Raw genomic sequence first — 26,569 nt, forward strand, 5'->3', positions numbered from 1 at the left:
AATAACAAATTTTTTTTTTCCTTATAATCAACAAGATTTTATCTTGCTGCAAATTGTTTGTGCTGCCTCTTTTCATGTGTAGCTCTGAGAAAAGTCTTTTCTTAATCCTCATCCAGGCAGGTGAAGGAAGCAGTAAAATTGCCTCTCTGCACTTGCTATGCTGGTTCACAGGATCTTGTTTAAAGGTAAAAGAGCAGGTGTCTTTTTTGAACATCATGAAAGTTGTTGATCCTTAAATCCAGCTTGTCAGGATCCCATTGAATGGGACAACCTGCCCCTTGGTTCATTGGCTGTTGCTCCCACGTTGGTGTCATCTGTTCCCAGAGAAGTTGTGTTCATTCTGTCACCTCAGCTTTTAATCAAAATGTTAAATAGTATTGGCAACAGCAGCTGTCCTGAGGACAGTCCCTAGGCTTTCAATCTGACTTTGGAGTGGCATTAATTCTTCAAGTCTGATGGTAACTTTAATCTCAAAGTATAAGATACAATTATTATTTGGTTTACAAAACAAAAAAACCCTCATATAATACATTTTTATACAGAATAACCTCTTTACAACTGTTTGAAAAATCTTTACTATTACATGATTTTTACATACCTTTATACATTTTGCCAGCTTTAAATGTACAGAAAAAGAAAGCAAAATTTAGCTATTAATAAGTTTACAAGACAGCATTTTTTTAAAAAACAGTATGTCTTCCTTCCTTTAATTTTCATGTAAGTTTCCACCTGGTCATGGATTCAAATATTCCTCCAGAACTTTCAGAGATGATTGATACAGGATTCTGAAATGGCATAAAACAGTGCATAACAGGATTAGATACGCTATATCAGTCCTTGATTATTTGATTCTCAGAGTATAGCTACAACATGACTTCTCTGACAAGTTATTCTGTATTAGTTTAAGAATTACTCCTGAAACAGCTGGTTTTCCTTTCAACTCCATTTTTCTGTTGATCATCTCTTGCTAGAGTGTAGTCTACAGCAAACCACTTCAAATGACTATGTCAGTTCAAGCACATTTTCTGATATATCATCTATTTAAAGAACCCACTTGTTTTCACAGCATTTTTACTCTTTATTCAAAGATAAATAGTCAAATCCTTTACTGATAAACTAAGGCCACTTTTCATTCTTGTACTTTCTTCCTTTCTCCCTCATTCTTAAGTCTTCATGATTTTTCTCCTCATTTGTGGCATTTTTTTTCCCAAGCCTGAGCTTTCTATCTTAGCCACATTAGCAGCTGCCTCCTGCAGCTGCACACAGTCATCACAGCTCCTTTCTGACTCTTTTGTCTCACAAATAATCACAGATAAACAATCTCAAAGGGCAGCTCTGATACTTGGAGGGCCTCTTGGTTTCTTGCATTCCCTGACAGTCACTCACCTAGCCTTCAAATTGCATTCTCACACAACTTCTAACACTGCCCCTGTGCTCAGCCCTGGTGAGGCCACACCTCGAGTCCTGTGTCCAGTTCTGGGCCCCTCAGCTCAGGAAGGATATCGAGGTCCTGGAGCAGGTCCAAAGGAGGGCAACCAGGCTGGTGAAGGGACTCGAGCACAGATCCTATGAGGAGAGGCTGAGGGAGCTGGGGCTGTTCAGCCTGGAGAAGAGGAGGCTCAGAGGAGACCTCATCACTCTCTACAACTCCCTGAAAGGAGGTTGGAGCCAGGGGGGGGTTGGTCTCTTTTCCCAGGCAACTCTCAGCAAGACAAGAGGGCACAAGAGGTCTCAAGTTGTGCCAGGGGAGGCTTAGGTTGGACATTAGAAAGAATTTCTTTACTGAGAGGGTGATCAAGCATTGGAATGGGCTGCCCTGGGAAGTGGTGGATTCTCCGTCCCTGGAGATATTTAAAAATAGAGACTGGATGTGGCACTCAGTGCCACGGGCTGGGAACTGCAGCAGTAGTGGATCAAGGGTTGGACTTGATGATCTCTGAGGTCCCTTCCAACCCAGCCAGTTCTATGATTCTATGAAAATACGCTCAAAAGACAAAAATGGGCACTTTGTTTTTTTTGTCAAACAATTATTTCACCATTAAACATGATACACTTCATCCTTTATGTTCCTTTTGTAAAAGATCCTGTCACTTGCATTTCTGAAGCATTTTTTCCTCCATCTTTTTATTGCTATAGTCCTAGCCTGGTGCCCCAAATAATCACATTTAATCAGTTAATCATGATGAGTTAGGGCATTCAGCACGAAACACCAAGACCTGAAATAAAAGAGGCAGCTCTGTATTTTTATAGCAGGATATTGGATGTTGGAGCTCCCTAAATTCAGACCCCCACAGGTGTGCCACATGCTTCTCTTTTCAAGTGCTACACATCCTTTAAGCCATGATGGAACTCAGAAGTCAGAATAAGTGAATATTATAATGTACTATAAAATAAGTATAATCAGTGAAGTACTGTGGTTGTAGACACAATGCTACTTGTATAAATTTCATTTTGCTAGAATTTAAGGCTAATAAAACAATAGATCTGTAATGTTGGACCATGTACCAGCAGCACACTGGGCAATAAGTCCACATTCAGAATAACAAATTAAAGTCAGTTTTACCTGGTGTCTTCCTAGTGAACTTTTACATAGGTGGCAGACAAAATCATACACAAAGTTATTTTACGAAGAATCAGTATTTACAGATGCAATAAGAGTGCAATAGAAGTTTTGAAAACTAGCTGAATGATAAAAAGAATACCTTTCAGGACAGCCATTAGCTAAATTTAAATTCTAGTATCCATATATCATAATGCTAATTAAAGTAAACACAAAATATTAAGTCAAAGGTATTATGCTATAGCATGTTTTGTTTTTTAGAGCATGGGACACTGACAGGCTTGCTTTTTTTTTTTTTGTGGGTTTGTTTGGTTTTTTTTTTTTCTTGGCTAGGCATAAATATTTGCATTTTATTAAAAAAACCCTAATTTTGTGCCACTACTCTTGAGGAAATCCTCTCAATATACAATATGTTGCCCACAATTTTTCAGTGCCCTGAGCACTATTTTTAAAATAATAGATACACAGGCACACAGGGCCATCTTAAACTGCTAACTCAGCTGAAGAGGGATGACTAAATTACAATAAAAGTTTGGCTTCTGAATTACTGCAACAATTCCTTGTTTAATTACTACACAAGGCAGCATTTTCACTTTTTTCTTTCTTTGCTGATAAGTAATAGATTACTCCTAAGCCTAAATTTAAGATGTTGGCACAGAATGCCAAGTCTCTTGGGAAATTAAAGAATGTCCTTATTTCCAGCTATACCTGGGTATTAAATAAAATAATCCCTCAGGGACTTATTAAGAGATAATGCATTCAGAAGCAAAAAGTAATAATACTATTAGGATGAGTTTAAAAAACAGTAACAGATTTTAGCACGCATCAGTGCAGCACTGCGAATTACAAGATGGTGCTCAAAGCAATGAGCAGAGATTTAGCTTGCAGCACATCATAACTAAAATTTTGGGGTTTGAGAAGCAAGGTAGGATGATAAAATAGTTTACAAGCAACATTTCAGACTGCATATAATCACATTTTAATTATGCCAGTACCACAGCACTACACAGGCCCTGTCAGAAGACACTAGAGGCTCAGCCTGGTCCAGCATTATGCCTATATGAAAAAGTGTGAACAGACCTTAAATTAGTCAAGCAAAAACTAATCATTGAAGAGATTTTTCCTAATAATTTCTCCACATGAACTGTTTTACCCTTCTGGAGATAAGAAATTCCCCACATACATGTAAAAACATCAGTCCTTCCAAATTGTGCAAACTTGTGTGGTAGACTCTGAATTGTTATCATATTGTGATTCTGATTCATTTAAAAAACAGTTCCCATCATCACATTCCTACTCCCTGAATCTGCAGATATCTCAATTTTGTATTATACAAAGGGAACCATTCACAGATCACAAAACCGAAACACTGTAGCATCTTATTCTCTTTTTCTGCCCCAGCTTCTAGGTTATTTTGTCCCTGTTCACTGGGCAGAGCTGATCCTACAGATTCATTACGCAATTATCCGTGTTCTCACTGAAATTTATAGTCAGTAGTGCACTCAAGTGGCAGCAATTATTCATTTTAGTGTGTCTATATATTATGTTAAGATTTGCTTTTATTTCTCAGCCTTTTTCACTGTCTTAATTAGAATAATTGGAACTGAATCATGATATGCTGCTGCTCATCTTTCTTTTTCAGATTATTATTTTTAAAAATGTTCTACTAGAACACTTGGCAATCCAGTGTTAAATGGTTTCATGAGGAAAAATGGGTTTTGTTTGATTTTGTTTTTAAATGAGGTCTCAACCAAAATAAATTTTGTTCACAACCCAGCAACTTAATTAAAACAATCTACATAGGAAGAAGAATCACTCTGAGTTTTAGAAGTCCAACTATGTAGTGATTTATTTCTTTGTTTAAGTAAGACTTTTTGTCTCTTTATCAAGTTTGTGTTAAGAGCACAATGTCCTCTCTGGAAGCCAAAGTCTTGGCAGCAAAGTTTCTGTTTTCTGTTTACATATGACAGACAGGAAATTGAAGTGCAGGGTGCACTGGTTTTGATTTTTAATTTTCTCTTATTTTTTGAAAAATAATTCTAGTTTTGATAGTATATAACTGAAGTGCTCAAATATCACAAAAAATTCTGGTTTATTTCTTAAGATTATGAATCTCTTTAAAGAGAGTTATTTAATTCTTTTTGGGCTCTGATATGACAGACTTAAATGAAAGAATGCATATATTGTTAGCAAAAACCACAGCTACTCTATTGTATTGCCCTAGTATCAGACTTTTTTTTTTTTCCTCCTGAAAAAATCCACTTCTAAAGCAATTCCAATTCCACAGCCCTGTGGAAGTTCTAGCACTGCCAGAACAGTATATGAGCATCTTGATACAGCTCAAGTGCAGACTCTAAGGAGTTGAAGTATCATGACAGGAAAGAGATATATCCCATGTGGTCTCCTTGATAAACTACCACACTTCTCATACTGTAGCATCTCATAACTTCAGCACTGGCTTTAAATCAGTGACACTAATTCCATGACAGCACAGCAGCCAAAGGTCTGTATCTTATCATTACCATGCCAGAGAACAATGTGCCTCAGGGCAGTGATCCATACTGTGGAAATGTGCTTAGGTCTGAAGGATCATGCAAGGAAATGTTGAGTAAAATGAAGTGGGTTTATTTTCTTTTTTAATTTGAAGTCTATCTACTCTACATGTATGATATAGTATGAATATGAAGAGTAAGGATCATCAGCTTATGTAATTCAAGACTGCAAGAGCCTCTGCACATTCAGGCCACTGTGGTACATTAGTATCTTTCTCAGTATTTTTCAGTAAATGTTCATAACCATACTTTATTTTCTTCATAGGCTATGTTTGTGCTTTTTAATATCTACTTTGCCTGCTTTCTAATTTCACAGACAGTTCAATAACTAGGCAGAAATCAAATATTAACATGTTTTTAGACTGAAGAAAGTTTGAGACACTTAAGGCTAAAGCACTCATCCTGATTATTGAGTTAAATTTTTACCATCTGCATAGGAATTCATTCAAATGCCTAATACCAAAAAAGTGGGAGAAAAATCTAATAATAAGAAATAGCAAATAGCCGACTTGCTGTGTCCTATACCAGATGCTAACAGAAAAAAATCCTGCAATATGCAAGATCAAGTTATAACATAATCAAATTATATGCAAAACCCCCAAACTAAATGTCTAAAGATTGCAACTGTATGGATAGGAGATTTTATACTGTTCTGTGCTCAGTATCTTGCAATGTTTTAAACACTCGTTTAAACCAGAAGGCTCTGTCTTATGTAGGTACAAACCACAGCCAATTATTGCAGAGGGGGTACAGAGAAACATTGGTTTCACACATTTACCTTTCCATGCTGCTCAATTCTTCTGTGGCAGAATCCCTGCATGCAGTCAGCTTCCTCTGCACAGCAGGTGCAATATCCTTTAGAAGTGAAGCTTTGTGCTTTCCTATTTGGAATATGATTATGGTGAAAAGTTGGACAAAAATAATGATTTGCCAAAGAAAACCCTGCTCCTTTTCATAATTTTTTTTAAAACAGAAGAGATTGTTTAATAAATATTCGATACTAAATTTGATTGCCATGGATTAATTACTGCATATTTCAGCAAATCAGAATTAGCAGACAGTTGTATTTTTAAACTCACTACACAAAGATTGAAAGCCCAAAGCTCAACAACATAATTTACAAGTGCTGTACCCTTAAATCCTGTAGAAAAATAGTAACTTAACAGGATGAGAAAAGTGCCTGTTGAATTGTGTAAAAACTGAGCTTTCATAATGTAGTACATAGAAAATCCAAAGAAAATAGACAAATAGGGATTGACTGACCTTTAATTATATTCAGAATGCAGACAGTAGATGCAAGACTAAAAGTCCCTTCAGATTCTTCAGAGAGAATGTATTTCATTAATTCACATAAAAATGACCTGAGGAAAAAATAAAGCAAAAATGTTAGAAATCATGTTTCTTTCAAAATAGAACTGAACTCAACAAGTTTGTGATTATGCTATGGTGCCACCATAACTTCAAAGGTACCCTAAGAGACAAGGCAGTTGTTACTGGGTAATTGAAGGCTACATCCTGCTTCTGGAACACGAGTTAGCAGAATGGAAAATGGCTTGGGAAGAAAAAAATGTCTGTACACACAATAACAAGCTGCTAAGAGAAATGAGGAGCTTCTGGACTACACTGGGAAAGTCAGTCTGTGAAAAAATGACTGGTTCTACTGGAATTTAACTCATGTATTCTGTATTGAAATTTCTAAGTTCAGTTTCTAGGGGGGGTGTTTAAGAAAATAAATTCTATGACTGCAATGGATTGTTAGTAACTACTCATGCTCTTAGAAGTACTATTATTACTTGTGGCCTGATTAGAAACCAGAATTAATTAACACTGTAGTTTAAAATGCTTATCTCATACAAATTAGAATACATAGGTTTCAAATTAAAAAACAGCATAGAACATTTATAACTAAATATAGTCCCCAGAACACTTCCAAATTACATTTTAGATACTGAAAGGATGGACAGACTAACAGAATCAGAACAACTGTTCATTGCAAAGTCTGAGATGAATAATAGCTCTATATACATCTTAAGACAATTCTCTAGCAAGATATGATAGTATTACCAGCAACCTTTAGAAGTGTTTTGGATCACGTATTAAGTTGAGAAAGATGAGGAAGAGATCCTCATTCTAAGTAATGAGATTTCTAAGGAATACACATTAGCCCCTTCATCTTTCAAAATAACCAGTGTGTATAGTTATGTAAGTAAAAACTGCATATGAACAAACTAAACAAAGAAAGATAATGAAATGCCCTTGTATACAATTTTAGAATGTATTCCTGGTACACACTAAATTTAGCAAATAAAACCAAAACCAATTTAATTCTTAAAAAAAAAAAATTATATAGCCCTACTTTTGGGGCCTTTTTAAGACTCAGATATTTTTAAATTATTAAATCTGGCTATAGTACATTTATCACCTCATTTGAAATGTTCAGCTAAAGGAATGATACTATTTCTGATAAACATTTCCTCTATATTGAGGAGACATGTTTATAAGTACCTTATGAAAGCTGGAAACCAATATGTGTTATTAAGTTATTCATTAAGATGAAGAGAATTCATTAAGATGAACAGTGTGGTAAATAAAATGTTCTCTGAGAAGCATTTAAAAAAATGGACAACTCCACCCCCCCCTTCAATCAATACCTACAAGCAATACATCAAGGGAAAGGGGTTATGAAGTAGTGCAGGTAAATTTATCAAGACCCTCAAAATTTATTTGAATTTAGAAATTAAAACCTTATTCTCAACATATAAGCTGTTCTACACTATCAAAAACCTTGGAAAAATTAAGGTAGAAACATTTACCTGACAACATTTACTGATTTCAAGATTATGGCCATTAAACTGCTTGAAAGAGGAGGAAGGTCTGAACTAGTCTTTGGTAGAGTTAAGTCTTTTTCAGTGGAAGCCTAAAAGAGAAAAAAGTGAGCAGCTGTTTTAGATAAATACATGCACAAAGAAAAGATCAAAACAGATCTGTATTGGAATAATTCCAGTAACCAAGATCTCTCTTTAAATAACTGTAAGAATCCTTCAATACAGTAGCATAAATGCAATTGTGTCCACATAAACAAAAAATATTTAATTTAAAAGGCTAAAATTAAACCAAATAAATAGTATTTTTATCAATGTATTATTTACAGTTGTTCTGAAGAGAAGTTTTATTTAACTACATTGTTGTTCACTATTCCTAAAGGCACAGCCTGCTGCACATAAATGAGCATTCTTTGTGTATCCAAGTTTAAGTGTGCATACATAACTTAGGTGACAGTGATGTTCTGATTTCCCTGTGTCTGCTTTTTTTGGTATCAAGTTTTGAATAGCATGGCACGTATATAGTTAGAAATTAATTTTAATTCACAAGTACAATGATCTGGAGGCAAGGAAAAATTCAGCTCAGGTGATTTGCTGCAATGAACCTTCATACTCCACAAGTATGAATCTGAAGTATCATTTAAGAGCATAAAGTTCTACCCTGCAGTATAAGAGCCTCCCTCACCCCCACAGCCCCTCAGCTCAGCAGATGAAATTCTTTCAATTCCTTCTGTTACACAGAATATTAGAAGCAGCTCTGTTGTAATCAGTACTTTCTGTACTAGTTATTGCACTCTGACTTGAACAGCAGCTATAGTAATACAGCCTCTTCTAAATAACCTCTGCTCTTCCTGATAGTTCTCAAAGCTTCCATTGCTTTCTGGCCATAGCTGCTCCTATCACTACATGCATTAGGAATATTAGGAATGTTACTCTTCTCATTCAAGGACAGTACTGGTTCTTTGGACTTTCACATACAATAACTTCTGTCTATGTATCATCTTATATACATCTTCTCTGTAGTAGAGGGGAACCAAAAAAGAGAAAATGAGAAATGGATCTGTATTGGAGCAGAGAATGTATAAGTTGCCAAATAAGGCATCAGCCTGCTTTTCCTGACCCTTATGGGTCTCTATTTGAAGAATAGAGAACTGGAATATTTCAGAGCTCTTTGGTTCACTTCAAGTTCCTTAATGCTGGGTGAGATGAGGTAAGGTGGGTTTTTTTTTTCAATTCCCAAGGCTTTTACTGCTGAGTGCAATGTTTTATGGAATGTCAGCTTAAGTCAACAGTCTCAGCTGTGTCCCCTCTCAAATTCTTGCCTGTTGTCTGCTTGGTTTTTTTTAGGGCAAGGAATAAAGGGAAGAGAGAAAGCCTTGCCACTCTGCAAGCATTGCTCAAACCACAGCACTGAAGGGACTACTGTGGTTGAAGTTAACTCCTTCCCAGCCAGAGCCAGTACAAGTACACACAGAGAGAATGTTTCAGAAAACAGGCTGTTAATCTCCAACACTGCCTGATTTCTAAAGTTTTGTCAGAGACAGATAGAGAATTAGGTATCAGGACAGCTCTGTTATTACACAACTGTATTCATAAATCTGAGAGATGCACCATGATATGAAGTATGCCAAATAAAATTTGTTTATTCCATGCCAATCCACACAAAATCTTGATCTGCAGAACAAAGATGACACTTTCTGAATATAGCTTTATTATTCCATATATTGGTTAAAAGGCAATACATTTAAGGAAGAAAAAAAAAAAAGTCAAGATTAACTTTACCTTCTGTAGCATACAATTTATCTCTGCTATTATTGCTGCCAGGAGAGTAGAGACCACACCTTGGTGAACTGCTGGGCAAGATGATTGCCAGCACTGGACTGCATGTATGAATTCTCCAAGAGGCATTTGAATAGAGTGAATCAACTAAAACCAAAGAAAAACAGATTTTTTTTGATTGCTTCTCTGTGAAGAAGTGCAAATCACACCGTGAAAGCTACTGAAGGATCAGAGAGAACTAGCAACATGTTTGGGAATTGTACTTATATACATTTGAGAGAAAACAATGCTTGTAATGAAAAAGACCTGGAATGTTTTCCAGAAGTCCTGAAAAGCTGACCATCAAATTTTCCAGAGTGATCCAGCCATATCACTACTATCTAATTTCTCCTATAAAATACATGAAGCTAACTTTTCTGTGAAGATGGAAAGTTATGAAGAACTTTATGATATCATAAATATTTTGAAACTATATAATTTATGGTGAAAAAAAATCACAACAAAAAAATATCACTTCTCTGTCTCAAGATCATAATATATAGAATATAATTCTTTGCTCTGTATTAAGAAATTTCACTTATTTGCAGATAAGATTAATATTCTTTAAATGATAGGATAGTTCAGGATAAGTAACAGTTCTCTATTTTACCAGTTTTTCTGTCATGATGAGACCAACAATGGATAAACACATTGGTAATGAACAAATTTAGAAAACTGAACAAGATGTTGACTGAAATAATAATCTCAAAACATCTAACACATCTGAGGAAAAAAATATGGATTCATCTACAGATATGCAGAAATTTTAAGTGTAATGATACCTGAATCCCTTCTTCATGCTGCTGTTTGAGTATCTGTGCCACACATTCTAAAACTTTCTGGAAGATGATTTGTACAGCACAGAAAAGATTATTCACTTCATCTGACCCAGTATTCTGAGTTACAGAAGCCTCAATAATTTCTTTTAGAGAATACAGTAACACTGGAACACAAAAGCCACCTCTCCCTGGAAAAAAAGAGTTAAATACATGATATAAAAATAGTAATGAGATATCCTTCAGGTATCAGCTTAGAATGAAACTCAGTCATATATCATAAATAGCTATAGTTTACAAATATGGACTTGTCTACTTAATTTCTAAGCATATTTAGCTGAAATTTTCAATCAATATTTTAAGTATAAGAGCAATTTTCCTTCTACTTCTTGAAGTATAGGGATACAAATTACAGTTTCTTCAGAATTTAGTTCTGCCTGTACTGTCTACATAACTTTCCAAATGTGAGCCACATTTAAATAGTACTACAGTGATGTCTCCTAAGGCATAATGATAAGTACTTCTCAAATGTATATTTATCACTATTTATACATATTTTTAAAACTTCTAAAACCCCTTAATTATATACTAATATTAGGAATCTAAGAGCAGGTAAGAATCATTAGTTACACAGCAACATGGTTCTGGGTTGGTTCATTGCTTATTATCAGCTTTCTGAAAAACTACTGTAACTTTTGACCATATTACTGGTACTAGCTAACATAAGCTCTAAACACCAGTTTCTGAGAAACAAGACTTCAAAACTCTAAAAGCAACAGTTCTGTTAAGATAAACACAAGTCATTAAAATACACATGGAGATGTTAGTACAAAATATGGTACCTGTTTGTATAACTAAGAGACACATATCTAAAAGCTTCACTTGCAACATGGTATCACCAAGGCCAACCATAATGACATCTTTGCATACTGTCAGGTAGGCCTAGAACAAAGATGCAGAAGCATATGAGAAACAGTATTTATGTTTACTAACAAATCAGTAAAACCTAAGAATAATAAAAAACATCAAATCTTAGCCAAGCTGCTTTTAATGCTGGTGCATCTACTTGGTGTTACTCAGTTCCAAAATAGTTCCCCAAATGTTTCTATTGCTCTCCAGTGAACAGTTTCACTCCAAAGGCAGTAAATCCTTGATCATTTTTACTCAGGCTCAGATCAGAGGCATTGATACTTAACATTTACTGAGGCAGAATATGGTATCTTTATCTCAAACAGCAAAATTAAAAACAGCATACAAGAAGAGATTTTCCCTCGAGACACACATTACATACTAAACAGATTATAATAATCATGTGCAGACATAGTGGAGCAGAGAATTTTTAATCAGTCTCTGATTTGGGTGAGCTGGGTTGTTACAAGGACAGTGACTGTGACCAACATTAGTCCATTCTCTTGACCAAACTCTGAAAGGACCCATAACTCAATGTAAAACCCACCTTGGGTTAAGTGATAAGTCATGGGAATGTAAGAGAAAACAATTTCAAAGTAACTAAAAAAATTGTATAATCAAATGCTTTCTCTGAAGGGCAAATGAAGATAAGGGGTAAGGGTCACTATCAGTGATGACCTCATCAAGTTTCCAGGTAACTCACACCCCATTTCTCTGCTGACTTCCAAAGTTCTATGGGACTCAGCACAAGATGCATACCTAATTTCTCTTAACTTTCTGTTAATGCAGCTTTCATAAAACATTATCAACACAGCATTTAATATGGGGGGTCAGAGACTGAGGACAAAAATTACTTGCTAGAAATGTAAAATTTGGGAAACCCAGGCTACATCACCTGCTATGCTATAAATTTCATGAGTGGGCATTTTTGCAAATGTGAAACATAAAACATGTTCCATCCTCACTTCAACATAAGATAAAAATATATATTATACACTGGTAGGTAAAAAAAGTTTAGTTGTTGCTGCCTCCAACTACATGATTTAATTGCTAGGGTATGTACAGTTATATTTATATACTTTTTTATTTAAATATAAAGGTTAAAATTACTTTGAGGTTAGTTATAAAAATTGGGCAATTTCAAGCAATCAAAGGAATAGAAAAAGTACAAAAACCTCAGAACAATGGGACTATATCTGATTCACTTGCTGGGCTCCATAAACTGCAGTATACAATTGTTACATATAAGGCTTTTCAGATTGGTAGCTCTCTATTTACATTTTAAAAGAGACCTCTAACCTTGAAAATTAATTCAGAAACATTATTGTGTTTTAAAATGCCATCCTCTTGATCACTTGCTTGTATAAAAGGTACAACTTGACTTTCTATCCAAGCACCTGTCTCCCTCAGAAGTGAGAGGTGATCTTTTCCATCTTCAGAGAACTGGAAAAAAATAGAATAAGTTTACCAGTTGTCATTCCAATTCTTTTGGAATTTCCTTACAATGCCAACTGTTACTCCAGCTTATAGGAAAAAAGTATAACCATACCTTGTTCTGAAGATGAATACTGAACCTGCAAAAGAGGCTGAAGGCTCTTAGGGCAGTTGCTTGTTTGCAGTTACCAGAACCTGCATCAGTTGCGTTCAGAATAGAGCCAAGAACGTCCTGAAATACCAAGATTTGCATTTATATTTTACAGAAAATCCTTTCAAATGTTTCTTTTCCCAACACATTTTCCCCCAAAAAAACCAACCTGACAAACCAACCAAAAAACCAAAAAACAAAACAAAAAACAACCCCAAAAAATTAACAGGCATAGTTTCAATTCCTTTCATTTTGCAGTACCATAGCTGATTTTCAGACTATCCCTCACATGTACATTCCAAAAGTCAGGTCCCTTAAAAATGCTCTAAAGTAGATCACAAAAATTGAGACATCTAAAAAATGACAAACTAGTTAAAATATGCCATCTGTAAGCAATTCTAAACTAATATGCTTCTAGTTCAGAATTTGTTTGCAGTACAAGTAAAAAGAATAACCTTTTAGAGAGGGGAAGAAGAGGTCATGAATCTCATTGATTTATTCTTGACAGCCTTGAATTTGAGCCAGGCAATATATAGTTAAGCACTCTTTTATAAGCACTGTTTATGGTAAAGAGAATATTACCTTTGCAGCACCTAGAATTTTCAAAAGCTTCTTCAGTTTCTGTTTAGGAACTGACAGCAGGCATCCACGATTAACAGGATGAGTCAATAAATATTCAGTGTAGTCAAGTGCTAACTCTGGCTTTGATTCATGTGTTACATGGATTTGTACTCGTCGTTCAGATGTTTTAATGCTCTAGATGAAACATGAAACCAGTACAATAAGTATCTTACTTTACAACTAATTCCAAAGCAGAAAAAAAAAACCCCACAAAACAAACAAAATAATTGTTTCATGTATGCATGTACACACCTTTCTTTGGACTAGTGTGTCAGACAACCAATCACAGATTAATTCCAAAACATGTCCCACTTTACCCCAGCGACACATGCAGTCTATCAGGGTATCATATTTGCTTTGGTCAGCACTATTGTCAATGTTTCTGAGCCTGGAGATCACACCACAGCTTCAACAAAAACAAATGAGAAATGCATTAGTTTTACATCCATCAATGCAGAAATAATTCAAAGAAGATCAACCAGTATAATACAAAAAAAGGTTGACCAATGGCTCAAAGGTATATTTGCACCTCACAGAATTTATTAACTTACTTGAATTTGTTCAATGGATTAACTTATCAAAATGGACACTTAATACACCAAGTTGTGAAAAATCAACAAATACAGTCAGAGATTTCTTGTCATTCCTATTTTGGATTTAAAAATAGTACCTGAATGTAGGAATAGAAGCAGGTGGCATAAATGATGCCAGAATAACCAAGGGAGTTGTGCAGCGGTCATCCTAGGACAAAAAAGTACAGTATATTATGTATATGTACAGATAGACACATACACAGAAAACTGAAGAGAGTACTGAAAAAGTATTATTAAATTGTATCAAATTAAGATTCTTTTTTTTAGTACACATGGAACTCAAAGATTTTTATAACAACATGAAGCTTGCAATTTGAAACTTCTGAGTCCTGCTCTCAGAGGATAATTATCAATCATCTCATTCAGCTTTCTGATAAACAACCATGACTATGGCCCCACTAGATTAATAACCATTGCAAAAGAAGTAACAGCTCTGGCTTATGTGATTTTTTTTTTAGTTGAGGCTAATATTTAATTTCACAATCATCACACCACCTAAGTGTAACTCTCAAGCAACTAGTGCCTTAAATGAGTATTCACATCAGAAATTTATAAAAAAATACTCTAGAGGAAAGAGTGCTTATATATAACCTCAGTAATGCACTACAAGTTGTTACAACACATCATAATACAAAGTCTAGATTATGACATGGTGCCGATTTAATTATATAGGAACCAATCTATGTGAAAGACTCAGCAAAAATAGTGTATGTCCAAGCTTCCTGAATAGAATCAAATGAAATTATCCCTACTAAGCTAAAATCTTTTAAAGATGTTTTTTAGAAGAACTTTTAAAAATATATTTGTAGTTTTTCAGGAAAGAAACATGCTGTTTCATGTCTTTTAGAAACCAAGCATCTGATGACAGGTCTTTTTAGATCCAAGCAGCTTACTCACTATAGAACTATCAAAGAGGCTGTTTGCTAAAGCTGGATATCTTGTCTCTTTCCCAGAACCTTCCAGGAAGGGTGTTACATCCTCTACCAAAAAAGATTGAGAACGTCTTTCATAACTTTCAAAAGCTTTCAGAGTAGAGGGAGTTTTTGGTGTATCTGTGCTGCAGAACATTACATAGCAATGAATTGTGTCCCACTCCTTGATTAACTAAAGCAAACTTTGATGTTTTTAAGTATAACAGCCAGCATAACTCACCATAAAACCCATAAATAATAGAAGGGCATCCTGTAGATAATCCTTCCAAATTACATGAATGTGCAGCAGATACTATTAACCACTATCAAAAGACAGCATCCTCAAGAATAACAATAGAACTATTGAACAGCTCAAGGAGACTAAAAATATGAAAATTATAGATTTAATTGCTTTTATCAAACCCCAACAATAATGAGGTGCAACAAAAGATCATTAGAGTAGAAAGAAATTAGCAGAAATCAAACACAAAGTGAAAAAGGAGCCTCAGCTGCTTTTGCTGTCTGTTCCAGCAACTAGATCATTGTGAGAAGGGGTGGTGGTGGAAGGGTTTGCAAGGGAGTGGGTGGAAAAACATATGGATTCTCATCCACACTGAGTATTTATTATGCAATGGCATATTTTCTGTTATTGACTTCCAAAACTTCTGAACACATTCAAAAGAATGGAATCCTATAAAAACATTACAAGGAGAGCAATTTATTGCAGAAGAATTTCAGTGCTGACTATGTAGATAATGGTTCATCAGTCAGATACTGGAATTGGACAATAGCTTCTATGCATTTGTGGAACTCCAAGAAAGCTGGTGGTGTTTATAGTTTACAGCACAGGAGAAAAGAGTAGTTAATGCCATGAAAAAAGAGAGAAGCCATAACACCTAAAAGCATCTGAGAAAAATACTAAAGCACTTACACAAAAATTTAGGCTTTCTTTACCTTAAATTCTTTAAAATATTCAGGAAGTACAGAAGCAAATTTTCTGATGGCATACTCTTTGGCATCTTCATTGTGATCCAGTGCTTTGTGAATACTTTTCCACAGAATTACAGTTATCTCCAATAAACTTGCCATGCTGGCCACATCAGCTGTTGACAACACATTATTCAACACCTGAAATACAAACACTTAGATTGTACTACCTATTATAGACTCAAATATAAACTTTAGTTAAAAAAAGGTTTCAAAAAAAACCTGAAAATCTTTCTGCTAATTTCACAAAGGCAATGTGTTAGTTGTAGAACATGAACTTCATGATTCATCCTTATTTTCTCTGTATAACTCAAGTCATCCTTCAACATAATTTTTTTTAATAATTTAATTGTGGAATCAAACCTATTTATAATTATTACTGAAAATAGGGAAGTGTACATTTAATATTTGCATCATATTCTTTCTATATTATTCTAGCTACTTCACCAAGTTTCTGCTATTGCAAGGAATGAAAACACCATGATGGCAATTTTTCCCTTTTTCATTCCACAGACGGCGAAGTTGTTTCCTTCAGATTTCTCTCATATCAGTAACTGCCTATTTCTCAAAAAAAAAAAAAAAGTTACCAGAACTTATCATAAAGTGGACATTCTTACACTTGTATTCTCCTTTTCATTTTCATCATCTTCATCACTGTCATGAAGACTTTCTGTCTTGGCTTTCTGGATGCAGGCATTCAAGCAGCGCCGGATAGTAAGCATCAGCTTTGCTACATTGAAATATAATAAGAATAAATTAAGAGATTTACTATTTGTTAAGAATGCTACTGGTCAATGCTTCAAGTGTAATGCTGGTAAACCAGTCTGCAAAAAGAAGACAGCAGAACCAGAAAAATACTGGGAAAAAGATATAATTTCTGGTAAAAGGAAATGGTAAAATAGTGAAAATATTTTATATTCTAAGGTATGAAGGAGAAATGGCAATATTATCACCAGGTTCCATAATTTTATTGTTAATAAAATCTCTTAGAAACCCCACCACCATCTCCTTTACCAAATCAGGATCAGAGGAAGCTCCCATAGCTCTTACATTCATCTAGAACAGTTATTAATTTAATTGCCTATGTTCAGTAATATATCCCCTCCAATGTAAATTTCAAGTATTAATAAAAGGTGTAGTAGCCTAATCAGTAATAAGGAGCTCATCTCTAGATGAATGTTCCAGAATGTTCTAGAATGTTACAGATCTGAGATCACTTGAGACACCAAGTTATTTTATTTCACTATTTCTTCATAACAAATTAATATCCACTTAGATAGTTTTAAGGTACATGTGAAGAGGAAGAGGAAGAGAAAAACCAGATAATACCATGTAGAGAGTAGCACAGCACCTAAGAGCAGAAAAAAAAAACAATGGTCCCCTCATTGAAACATCTCAGGAGTGCTGTCACCAGGATTCATTGCTGGTGTCAGGACTAAAAACTACGTGTCAAGACAAAAAACCTACAAACTACTATTATGCTAGAAACAAAGGATCTAGCAACAACATAGCATTTTTTTTAGAGAAAAAAATTAAAAAGCAATTACATGGTGTAATATCAATATTTCCAAAGTCTCATAAGGTTTTGTACTTTACCTATATTGGTGGGAGCAGTATATTCATAAGCATATTGGTAGAACTTTCTGGCTGCTGCTGAGTTCATCTGGATGAGAGTAACACAGCGCTCACACCAGACATCCTCAGGCTGGTTGGTGGGAAAGAAGGAGCTGAACAAGAGATTCACGATGCGCCGTGACACAGGACGTGAATCGACTTCAAGGCGAGTCAGAAGATGCTCCATGGGACAGATTTTCCAGAACTTTTTGGAGAGAGAAAAAGACATTAAAGGAGTTAAAAAACAAAGAGGAAAAAACAAATTACCTTATGAAGTGTTGTCCACATAAGAAGTCTGAACAAATGTAAGAAGCATTTCCCAGAAAAGCGTAAGCATTTTTAATATTCACTGCAATACCAGCATTTGCTTCAGGTCATAGACTGCTGCAACAATGCTAATTTATTGTTCTGACAAACCTCTGAATCTCCTGATATCTCTGACAGACTGGTAAAATTATAAATCAGCCAATTCCAGGAAAGAATTAGGAAGAATTATTTATGCCACAAGGATATGACCACAAATTATCTGCCATGGTGTGCCATGTTTTCTGTTCTCATTGTAAGTAGGACCAAACTATACAAGTATAGTACACACCCTAAAATCCTTTACAGAACAAGATCCTTTCTCAAATCATCCCAAACCATTAAGGGCATCTCATCATTAGGAGGACTCTAGCTTGTCTGTAACACTAATAAAAGGCTATAAAAATCACAAAGAATAAACAGCTTTTTATGCCAGTAGTAATATTATTTACATTTGTAATTTTTACAAAAAGATATTGAATTAATTATGCTGTGCAGTTTCAGGTGAGCGGAAAAAAACCCACCACCCCAAAAATGTTATTTTATTCATGAGTAGAAATATTTGCAGGAGCTAACTCCCCACTGATTTCAAACTATGGGCATCCCTACTTACTATCATAAAAAAAAAAAGTCCTTCAAGTAAGCATTAATCCCAGGATTTACCAGACATACATATTACAGTTTTTAAGTAAATGGGAAGTTACTCTCAAAACATCTAACACTTATCAGGATTTTTCTTTTATGTAAACTTGATCCTTTCTATTAGAAGATTTGAATCTTTTATTACATAAAAATTACACAAATCAAATTATTAGGGAAATATGCTTGAGTATTTTGAAAATAATAAATAGTAACACAATATTATAGAAATCTTAATTAAGATTTCAGAGTCCAACACTTTCAGAATAGTTCTCTGATGTACTGGAAGAACTTGGAAGTACTCAACTTACTGTTGCATTGTTGTAATCTTTATCCTGATCCTGTAAGCAAGAAGCTAAAAGCCCTCATTTTTTTTTCTTTTAGGAATACTGAAATAGTTTCAAAAGGTATTCTTATTTTTTAAATATTTTATTTTTTAAATATTTTTTTCTATTTTTCTAAATAAATACTTATATTTTATCCCTTTTATGCTACTTAACAAGTGTCACTTATCCTACCTTAGCAGCCTTGGTAGCCTTAACTTTCAGCAGCATATCAACAAAAGCCACTCTCACTTTCTCTGAATTGTCATGCAGACTGTGTTTGACTACTGGCAGGAGCTGTTCCAGCAATGGATGACTTAGTTTGTTGTCCAAAATTATCGGCAGGCACTTCAAGGAAAAAAAATAAATTTGAAGAGCAGATTTGCAAAAAGTTGTAGCTACAAAATGTTGAACTGGACCATGGCAGGTCTACAGTTAACTTAACTAGAGACAGACACATTCTGAATGCTTATTTTCTTGTAATATTATTTAGTAAAAATTGCTATGGTTATTTAAAATTTCCATTGAACAGTGAGCTCGTTTCAGATTAAACAGCTTCATATCTACACTGAGGCCACTGTCCTGCTTCTACCTGAATGCACAGCATCAGTGGCTCTTTGTGCTAGCAATTCAAGCTCCCTAAACACTGCTGAATTCAGATTTCAGATATATCTTTTTTTGCCAAGTTACTTTTAAATTACCACTTTTTTCTTACTCAGTATGGACCCCAAGCAGCTGCAGTGGAGCAAGTGAGGATTAACAAAGATAGCTCCAAGTTAAGGCTGAATTGACACATCACACAAAACTTTTAAATAAAAAAACTTCTTAAAGAGTTCATCCCTCTGACCAAGATAATAGTTATTTATTAGATGCCAGAAAGACAGATGAACTAATCCTGGCATATTGAACATGAGAAACCAGCATTCCCAGAGAAACAGAACGTAGTTAAATTTGTTCAAATCTCATAAACACAAATTGGGGTACAAAATCATACCATAATTGTGCATGTCTAAAAACAGTGACAGAAACTTATTGGAACCCAGCTGCAAGCATTTTCAAGTCTAAGCACCACTTTGCAAATTAACATTATTAAGATTAAGTTATTTCCTGGACTTAAAGCAGCCTCTACTAGAAACCTGTGCAGGACAATCATGATTTTAAATTTAGAAAAAGATTTACTTTAAAAACAGAGCATCGAACATCTGCAGATGTTACATCACATGCTAGCTCTCCAGTTAGTTTTTTCAAAAGATCAGCAAGAATTGTTGGAGGAATCATCTCCCAGTATTTGGAGGTTATCTGAGTAACTCCAAGTATCCCTGTAGAGCGAACAACTGGATGAGGATCTTCTAAGAGACTCTAAGACAAACAGAAGAGCAGTAACATGAGAGTATGCATTATTAGGACTCTACTGCTGTTTAACATTAACCTATCACAAACAGCATTCCATTATGCAAATTACCACACTATGAAAGAAATGTAATATTAATATTCCCTCCTCAAGGCATTTTATTGCAAAGCAAACAAGGAAATTTAAATTGGAAGCAAAATTAAAAACCTTTGGAAATATTTTTTTTTAAAAAATAGCTCACATTAAGTCTTACATCTGTGATTTAATTAAGAACATTTAGGTTTCTATTTACATACGAGTTTACACTGGCCACTGTTCCTATGCAACAATATAAAAACTGTGAAACTGATTTAATTATCTAGTATGTATATTTGTAAAGAGCATACTAAGGATTTCCCAAACATTTTCTTAATTAAAATACTGTTCCTATACAAGCCTAAATGGGTGAGAAAAGAGATTTTATGTTCATATCTCCATTACACTTATGAAGTATTTAATTATACAGTACTAAACTTCTGTTCAAATGCTTACCTATTAAATGCAAAGCTCTCTTTGCCAATACTAGGTTAAGGGAGGATAAAGATCCATACTCATGTATCTAGTCTTTCAAAAGCATCTTTAATTCACAGATTAATGAAAAACAATCCCAAATATTTCATTTTCAGAGCTGAAAATAACTCGAGTCATCTGTTAGTTCAGAAATTTAAAATACTTTTGTGTTTTCTGCATTACAGTCTGAATTCCTGAAGGTTCATAAATTTGAATTGTATCAACACCTTATTTTCAAGTTAGCTTTCAGGAAAGTTTCATTTCAGTTTCATTAAAACTTACGAAGAGTTCTTCAAACTGTTTCTGAATTTCATTGTCCATCTCTTCAGCATTAAAACTGGGGTCACGAACAGGAAAAGCATCAACAAACAAAAATGCTGCATTTGATCGAACTTCAGAGTTTCTGGCCTGTTACAATGAAGGAAAAAATATTTTTCAGAAAGTACAGACCTTCAGTACCAAAAGGCATATCCTGACAAATACTACTCTCCAAAGCACTTCTAGCAAGGTAGTGTTTTTAATGAAGTAGATGGAAGAGATTGATTTTTAAGTTTATAGAAGAACTCACAATAACATTTGTATTTTTTAACCATTTTTTTGTTCCTATTAAAACCTCAGTTATTAGCATAATCAGCTTTCAAGACACATCAAATTCCATGACCCTGACTAATAGCAGAGCTCTTCTGCTCTTCCTAATGCTAAATAAATTTGAAGTATTAGGGATTTCTCTTGGTCACCTTAAAACTCCTCTCCTGAATACAAGCTGATGTAATTGAAAAATTGATGCCTATTTCTTCAACCATCTCCTCACCCCTGAGTATTTAGAAATTAAGTACCAGCAAGCCTGCTGTCCAACAAATATATTCAGTTCTGCATGTATGCACATAAGTAACAGGACCATGTTCTCCAGGCAGATTAATGAAAATCTAAGGCAAGCCTCATAACCTTCAGGTATTTTACCATTTCTAAGTGTTTTCAATGTTTTCCTATGCATTTTGCCTGTTGTAGAACCCCAAATCTAAAGCAGAATGAAAAAGTCTGTATTTAGACTCTCAGTCAGTGAAAAATAATTGGCCTTGTGGACTCTTATGGGATATAAGAGATCAGGCAATTAAATGAAGATGAAATTCAAGGTATCTCAGGGAAAAACCTGAAATCTAACCACCAGGCTACATTTTATTTACCAAAGACAGCAGTGCAATGATAAAAGCCTGTGCACACTTCTCTTGGAAAGAAGAGGGAAGGAAGAATTGTGTTCAGATTTGGGTCCCAGTTAAATAAAACAAATGAAGTAGGCTTAATTTTAGTGGCAATATAAAAGAGAGCTCAGGGAACCTACTGACTAATCATCCAATTTTCTCCCTCCCTTGTCAAAAGAAACGTTCAGATTGAAGATGGGGAAAAAAGAAAATAAGGCTAACCATGTAATAATTAGAGCTAAATAAAGAAAAAAATTTGTAAACAATTACTTTATTTACAATTTATTTTGTATTTCCCTTCTGGATTCGTCGTCATAAGGTAGGTCACATCTCTGAGCAGAACAAAAAAAAATCCCAATTTCTTCAAGCCAAAAATCCAAACTGAAATACCAGAAATGCAAATAAAGCCTCTACCTACCTACCAACCTATCTACCTACTTACCTACCTACTTACCTACCTACCTACCTACTTACCTACCTACCTACCTATCTTCCGTCATTATGAACTTGTTTTTATATACCATGGATTATATGAAAAGTCTAAAAGTGTAAATATTATAATTCCCAATTCAATCTTACAAAGCTGCAGAAAATTCTTTAACTTTGAACATACAGGCTAATATGGGAATTCAGGGTGAAATAGCTCTTCTGCACTAATATGTCATGTAAAAATCAATTCAAATAAGTTTTTGTGCAGTAACCTAGACCTTTTCTACCATGGCCATTTCAGAAAGTTAATTTTCATAACTTCCCAAAGTGCATCACACCAAGTTCCATTAAGCTCACTTTAATTATGAAGCAAGTATCCAGAGTTTAAATTTCTGCCTTTAATTAACTGGAATTTATCTCAAATGTATTTGAATTTTCAAGCTTGTAAGAGAGTCAATGTCCTCACAAATGTTCAATCTAAGACTTTAAATCCATATTCTATTTTATTTCATGCTGACTTTTCTGTGCAAGAAGAGCCTGCAGTTATTTAAATGAATAACTTTTCTTTACTTTCATGCTTGTATTATTCTAAGGAACATTCAGAACCTTATAAACAGTACTTTTTTTCTGCACTTATTTTTCAGATATTTTGTTCTAAGTTTCATCTGGTCTTACAGGTTTTGAAAGTCACTTCCAATCAACGAAAACACTGTTTTTTCTGAGTAAAATTTAGTTTAGAAGTGTGGGATGATTAAAAAACCAAACACTCAACTTTAAAGGAGTCATTTCCTTCAGCAGCTTGAACTCCTAGAGGAGTGCTTCTTGACTTTTTGTGGTTGATAGGAAATAGCTTAATCACTGCTTATCTCAAAATAAATATCCATGGGTTTATATTTATACAGCTTCTTACACTAATAACCAATCACTGCACAACTGTCTTTTACATGTTTGCATGACACTTAGTTTTCATATTAAAGATATGGAAAAAAAAGGAGAAAGTTACACAAGGACATACATTATAAAAAACAAAATGCAGTACTACATGGAAAAAAAAAAAAAAAAGAAAAATCAAACCAGCAAGACAGTAACCTATACAAAACTAAAGCCAAATTTTGACATTTAGTCATGTATTTACTTTCACCAATCACAAATATGGTACTGAATCATTTGGAATTCAGAATCTTTCCCTGCACTGAATCATTACATTATTATTATTATTATTATTACTGAATTTGATTTTTTACAATTCTGAAATCTATGTTCGCAATAGCTGGATTATTTGAAACAAATTCTCCATGATCTATTTGATATATTTATTGATGTCTAAGCTTAAAGTGCTTAATTGCATATGTAAAAGCTGTCCAAGATATACATGAAACAAACAAAAAAACCAAAACCAAACAAATAAAACCTCAACTCCAAACCAAAGAAAACAGCCCAAAAAACTCAGATTTGTTCTAGAAATGGAACCATTAGCAATGTGAAAATTATGAACAGTAGATGTTAAAAATCTGAACTACTTCTGGAATGAGGAATTTTACTGTCTTGCTGCAAACCAATAATTAGTTTTTTTTAACAGCTGAATCTGACCATCTTCCCACTTCTATCACAAGGTTCTGCTGAAACCAAAGAGCTCTCAGTTACCTCTTGTAACTCAAAATCTATTCTAAACAATTTTTTTAGTTGTTTCTAAATACTTTCAACTTTACAAGCTTTTAAATATTTCTCTCGTGGCTTGAGAAGATGCTGTACATGACCAATCAGTAAATGAAACTTAGGTAAATGTTAAACAGCACTTAATTTGGCTGTAACAAATGATACATATATGCTCTCACTGAAGAAATTTCATAATCTCAGACAAAATACTGTTCACAAAGAAGGAAGCTTGGCTTATCTTAATCATGGAATGCAACTGAATAGATACACTTGAGTCTGTGCATGCACAGGAAGATGTACACTGACCCTAAAAGTACAAGGAGTCAGAAATGTCATTCCAAATGCTTGATTAAAAGCACATCTATAGAATGAATACCTGTACATACAATTAAAATAGAATAAAAGATTTTCTAAAATAATACTAGTAAACTAATTGAGGTATATTCTAAGGCTGGTAATTAATCAGAAGGTGAGGTTAAATCATCCTCAATATTTCTGTCCCTGACCAATACAGCTCTGATTATTCCATAAAGAACTTGGAAAACAGAATAGAGTATTACACAAAATTCCCAAATTTAAAAGAAAAGACCAAAATTTGTTAGTCACACTGTCTATGGTTATCTGTGTACTTGTACACAAAACTGTATATATGTAAATTATATCAACAAATTAGAATAGCATTGTGTAAATTATACCTAATTACAGCTTGCAAAGTTACTATGCTACAGCTGAATTGCTAACACACTGATTTTTTTTTTCAATTTTTTTCATTTTATTTAAAAAGCATTTATTAAAAACAGAACATATGGAAGGTGTAAAAAATTTAGTAAATGGAGAAAAATGGTCCTGTATTCTGAAAAGGATAATTACCTTCAGTGCTCTCCAAAGGATAGGTTTATACAACCTATAGAGCATTTCTTCAACTCCTTGACGAACTTTACTTTGTTTATGAAAATAAATCAGCATCTGAAAAAAACAAATATCAAAAAAAAAAATTTAATAGTACTTTCTACATTCACAAAGTGTGCAGCAGTTGTCTCATATCATTATTTATATAAGACCAAAGAGCATTCCATAGTAAGGAAAATTATAAAACTAGATATATTAATCGACCCTATATTTTATTTACAAGTCTTAAAAATAATAAGAAATAGTTAATAAATATAAAATTTTACAAATTTATAGATTCAATAGATCTTATTTCTCTAACTGAGAAATAAAATTATGGCTAGAGTTATTTTCACAGCAACCACTCATTTTTCATTGCAGTAAAAACTGTTTTTAAAGTAGCTGCCAGAAATAATTTGAAACTACAGGTAAATAACTCATTCCTCTTTAACAACAATGTAAACCATTGTGTATGCATTGATTAAAAGCAAATATCAGCACTCCTTTTGACTCAGAACAGTACTTCATTAGCTTAAGTCCCATTTATTTTTGTATCTGAATTATGCAGTCAAAAAAGGGAAAGCAGAAGATTAGATCAAAATATCAGAAAAGACATCCTGTAACTTTAGAGGAAATAATTTCCCTACTCAGAACAGTGGACAGCTTGAAAAGAAGTTGACCCTCTAGTGGCAACTTCAGGTATTCGCAGCTCCAGCTAAAACAAGGAAGCCTGGGAGTAGCATCTACAGAAGCCTTACTATGGTGGAAGAATCTTCTCTCTCGTTTTGAAATGTACTTAAGTAAAAACATGATACAATTTGCAAGAGCCTATGTAGCTTTTATTTCCACATTATAACGATGTATCTAACCCAGGATTAATGTCAAATCAGTACTGCTTTGTAACAGATTTCATGAGAACAGCAAGCATCAAGATACTTAAAAATGGACACAGGTTTTACAATATGAACTTTTAATTCAGAAGGAGGCAGTTGTACACGTTGCTTTGTCCTCCTTCCCAACTGTTTCAATAAAATAATCCAAACTGTACTGAAGTACAGAGACTATGGTCGTTACTTTCCTAATTGCTACAGGAGCTTCTGGATGCTATGTTTTATCTCAATTTTTTCCATAACAAATCATTCAAATTCACTCCAAGACCCACACCCCTCACAACTCTAAGACATATTTATTTACATCACTATCCCCTTTTAAAATCATAAGACTGAGTCTGAAAACCATGAAATATTCTGTTCAAAAGCCTACTCCATCAACCTGGAATCAGAGAACGGAATTCACTGCAGATACAAGAACTTATTTACATTTGATTCGGAAAAAATAAACCCCCCAAAACAAACCAAACAGAAAAAACAATACAGGACCATATGCTGGATTATCAAACTGTATATTGCATGTACTATACATACTACTGTCCATACATTTAGGTGAAAGCAGTGGAGGTGACAGGACAAAGATCAAATACAGAT

The 26,569-nt window shown here is 34.2% G+C and overlaps 1 protein-coding gene across 1 annotated transcript in view; it reads right to left on the reverse strand.

Annotated features, from left to right (window-relative positions):
- Nucleotides 1-561: 561 nt before the first annotated feature.
- The window catches only part of NCAPG2 (non-SMC condensin II complex subunit G2), a 36,890-nt gene continuing 10,882 nt past the window's right edge, over nucleotides 562-26,569 (reverse strand). The window contains exons 10-28 of the mRNA XM_071734751.1: nucleotides 25,068-25,163; nucleotides 21,196-21,321; nucleotides 20,193-20,372; nucleotides 19,209-19,361; nucleotides 17,731-17,953; nucleotides 16,752-16,864; nucleotides 16,102-16,275; nucleotides 14,314-14,384; nucleotides 13,896-14,049; nucleotides 13,605-13,778; nucleotides 12,987-13,103; nucleotides 12,737-12,880; nucleotides 11,371-11,470; nucleotides 10,535-10,719; nucleotides 9,717-9,860; nucleotides 7,926-8,029; nucleotides 6,376-6,473; nucleotides 5,891-5,993; nucleotides 562-785 (exon numbers count right to left, since the gene is read on the reverse strand). Coding sequence (XP_071590852.1) covers nucleotides 734-785; nucleotides 5,891-5,993; nucleotides 6,376-6,473; nucleotides 7,926-8,029; nucleotides 9,717-9,860; nucleotides 10,535-10,719; nucleotides 11,371-11,470; nucleotides 12,737-12,880; nucleotides 12,987-13,103; nucleotides 13,605-13,778; nucleotides 13,896-14,049; nucleotides 14,314-14,384; nucleotides 16,102-16,275; nucleotides 16,752-16,864; nucleotides 17,731-17,953; nucleotides 19,209-19,361; nucleotides 20,193-20,372; nucleotides 21,196-21,321; nucleotides 25,068-25,163 — 2,511 coding nt within the window. The 3' untranslated portion in view covers nucleotides 562-733. The remainder of the gene's footprint in view (nucleotides 786-5,890; nucleotides 5,994-6,375; nucleotides 6,474-7,925; nucleotides 8,030-9,716; nucleotides 9,861-10,534; nucleotides 10,720-11,370; nucleotides 11,471-12,736; nucleotides 12,881-12,986; nucleotides 13,104-13,604; nucleotides 13,779-13,895; nucleotides 14,050-14,313; nucleotides 14,385-16,101; nucleotides 16,276-16,751; nucleotides 16,865-17,730; nucleotides 17,954-19,208; nucleotides 19,362-20,192; nucleotides 20,373-21,195; nucleotides 21,322-25,067; nucleotides 25,164-26,569) is intronic.

Source organism: Heliangelus exortis, chromosome 2 (genome assembly GCF_036169615.1).
Source record: "Heliangelus exortis chromosome 2, bHelExo1.hap1, whole genome shotgun sequence".
NCBI lineage: Eukaryota > Metazoa > Chordata > Aves > Apodiformes > Trochilidae > Heliangelus > Heliangelus exortis.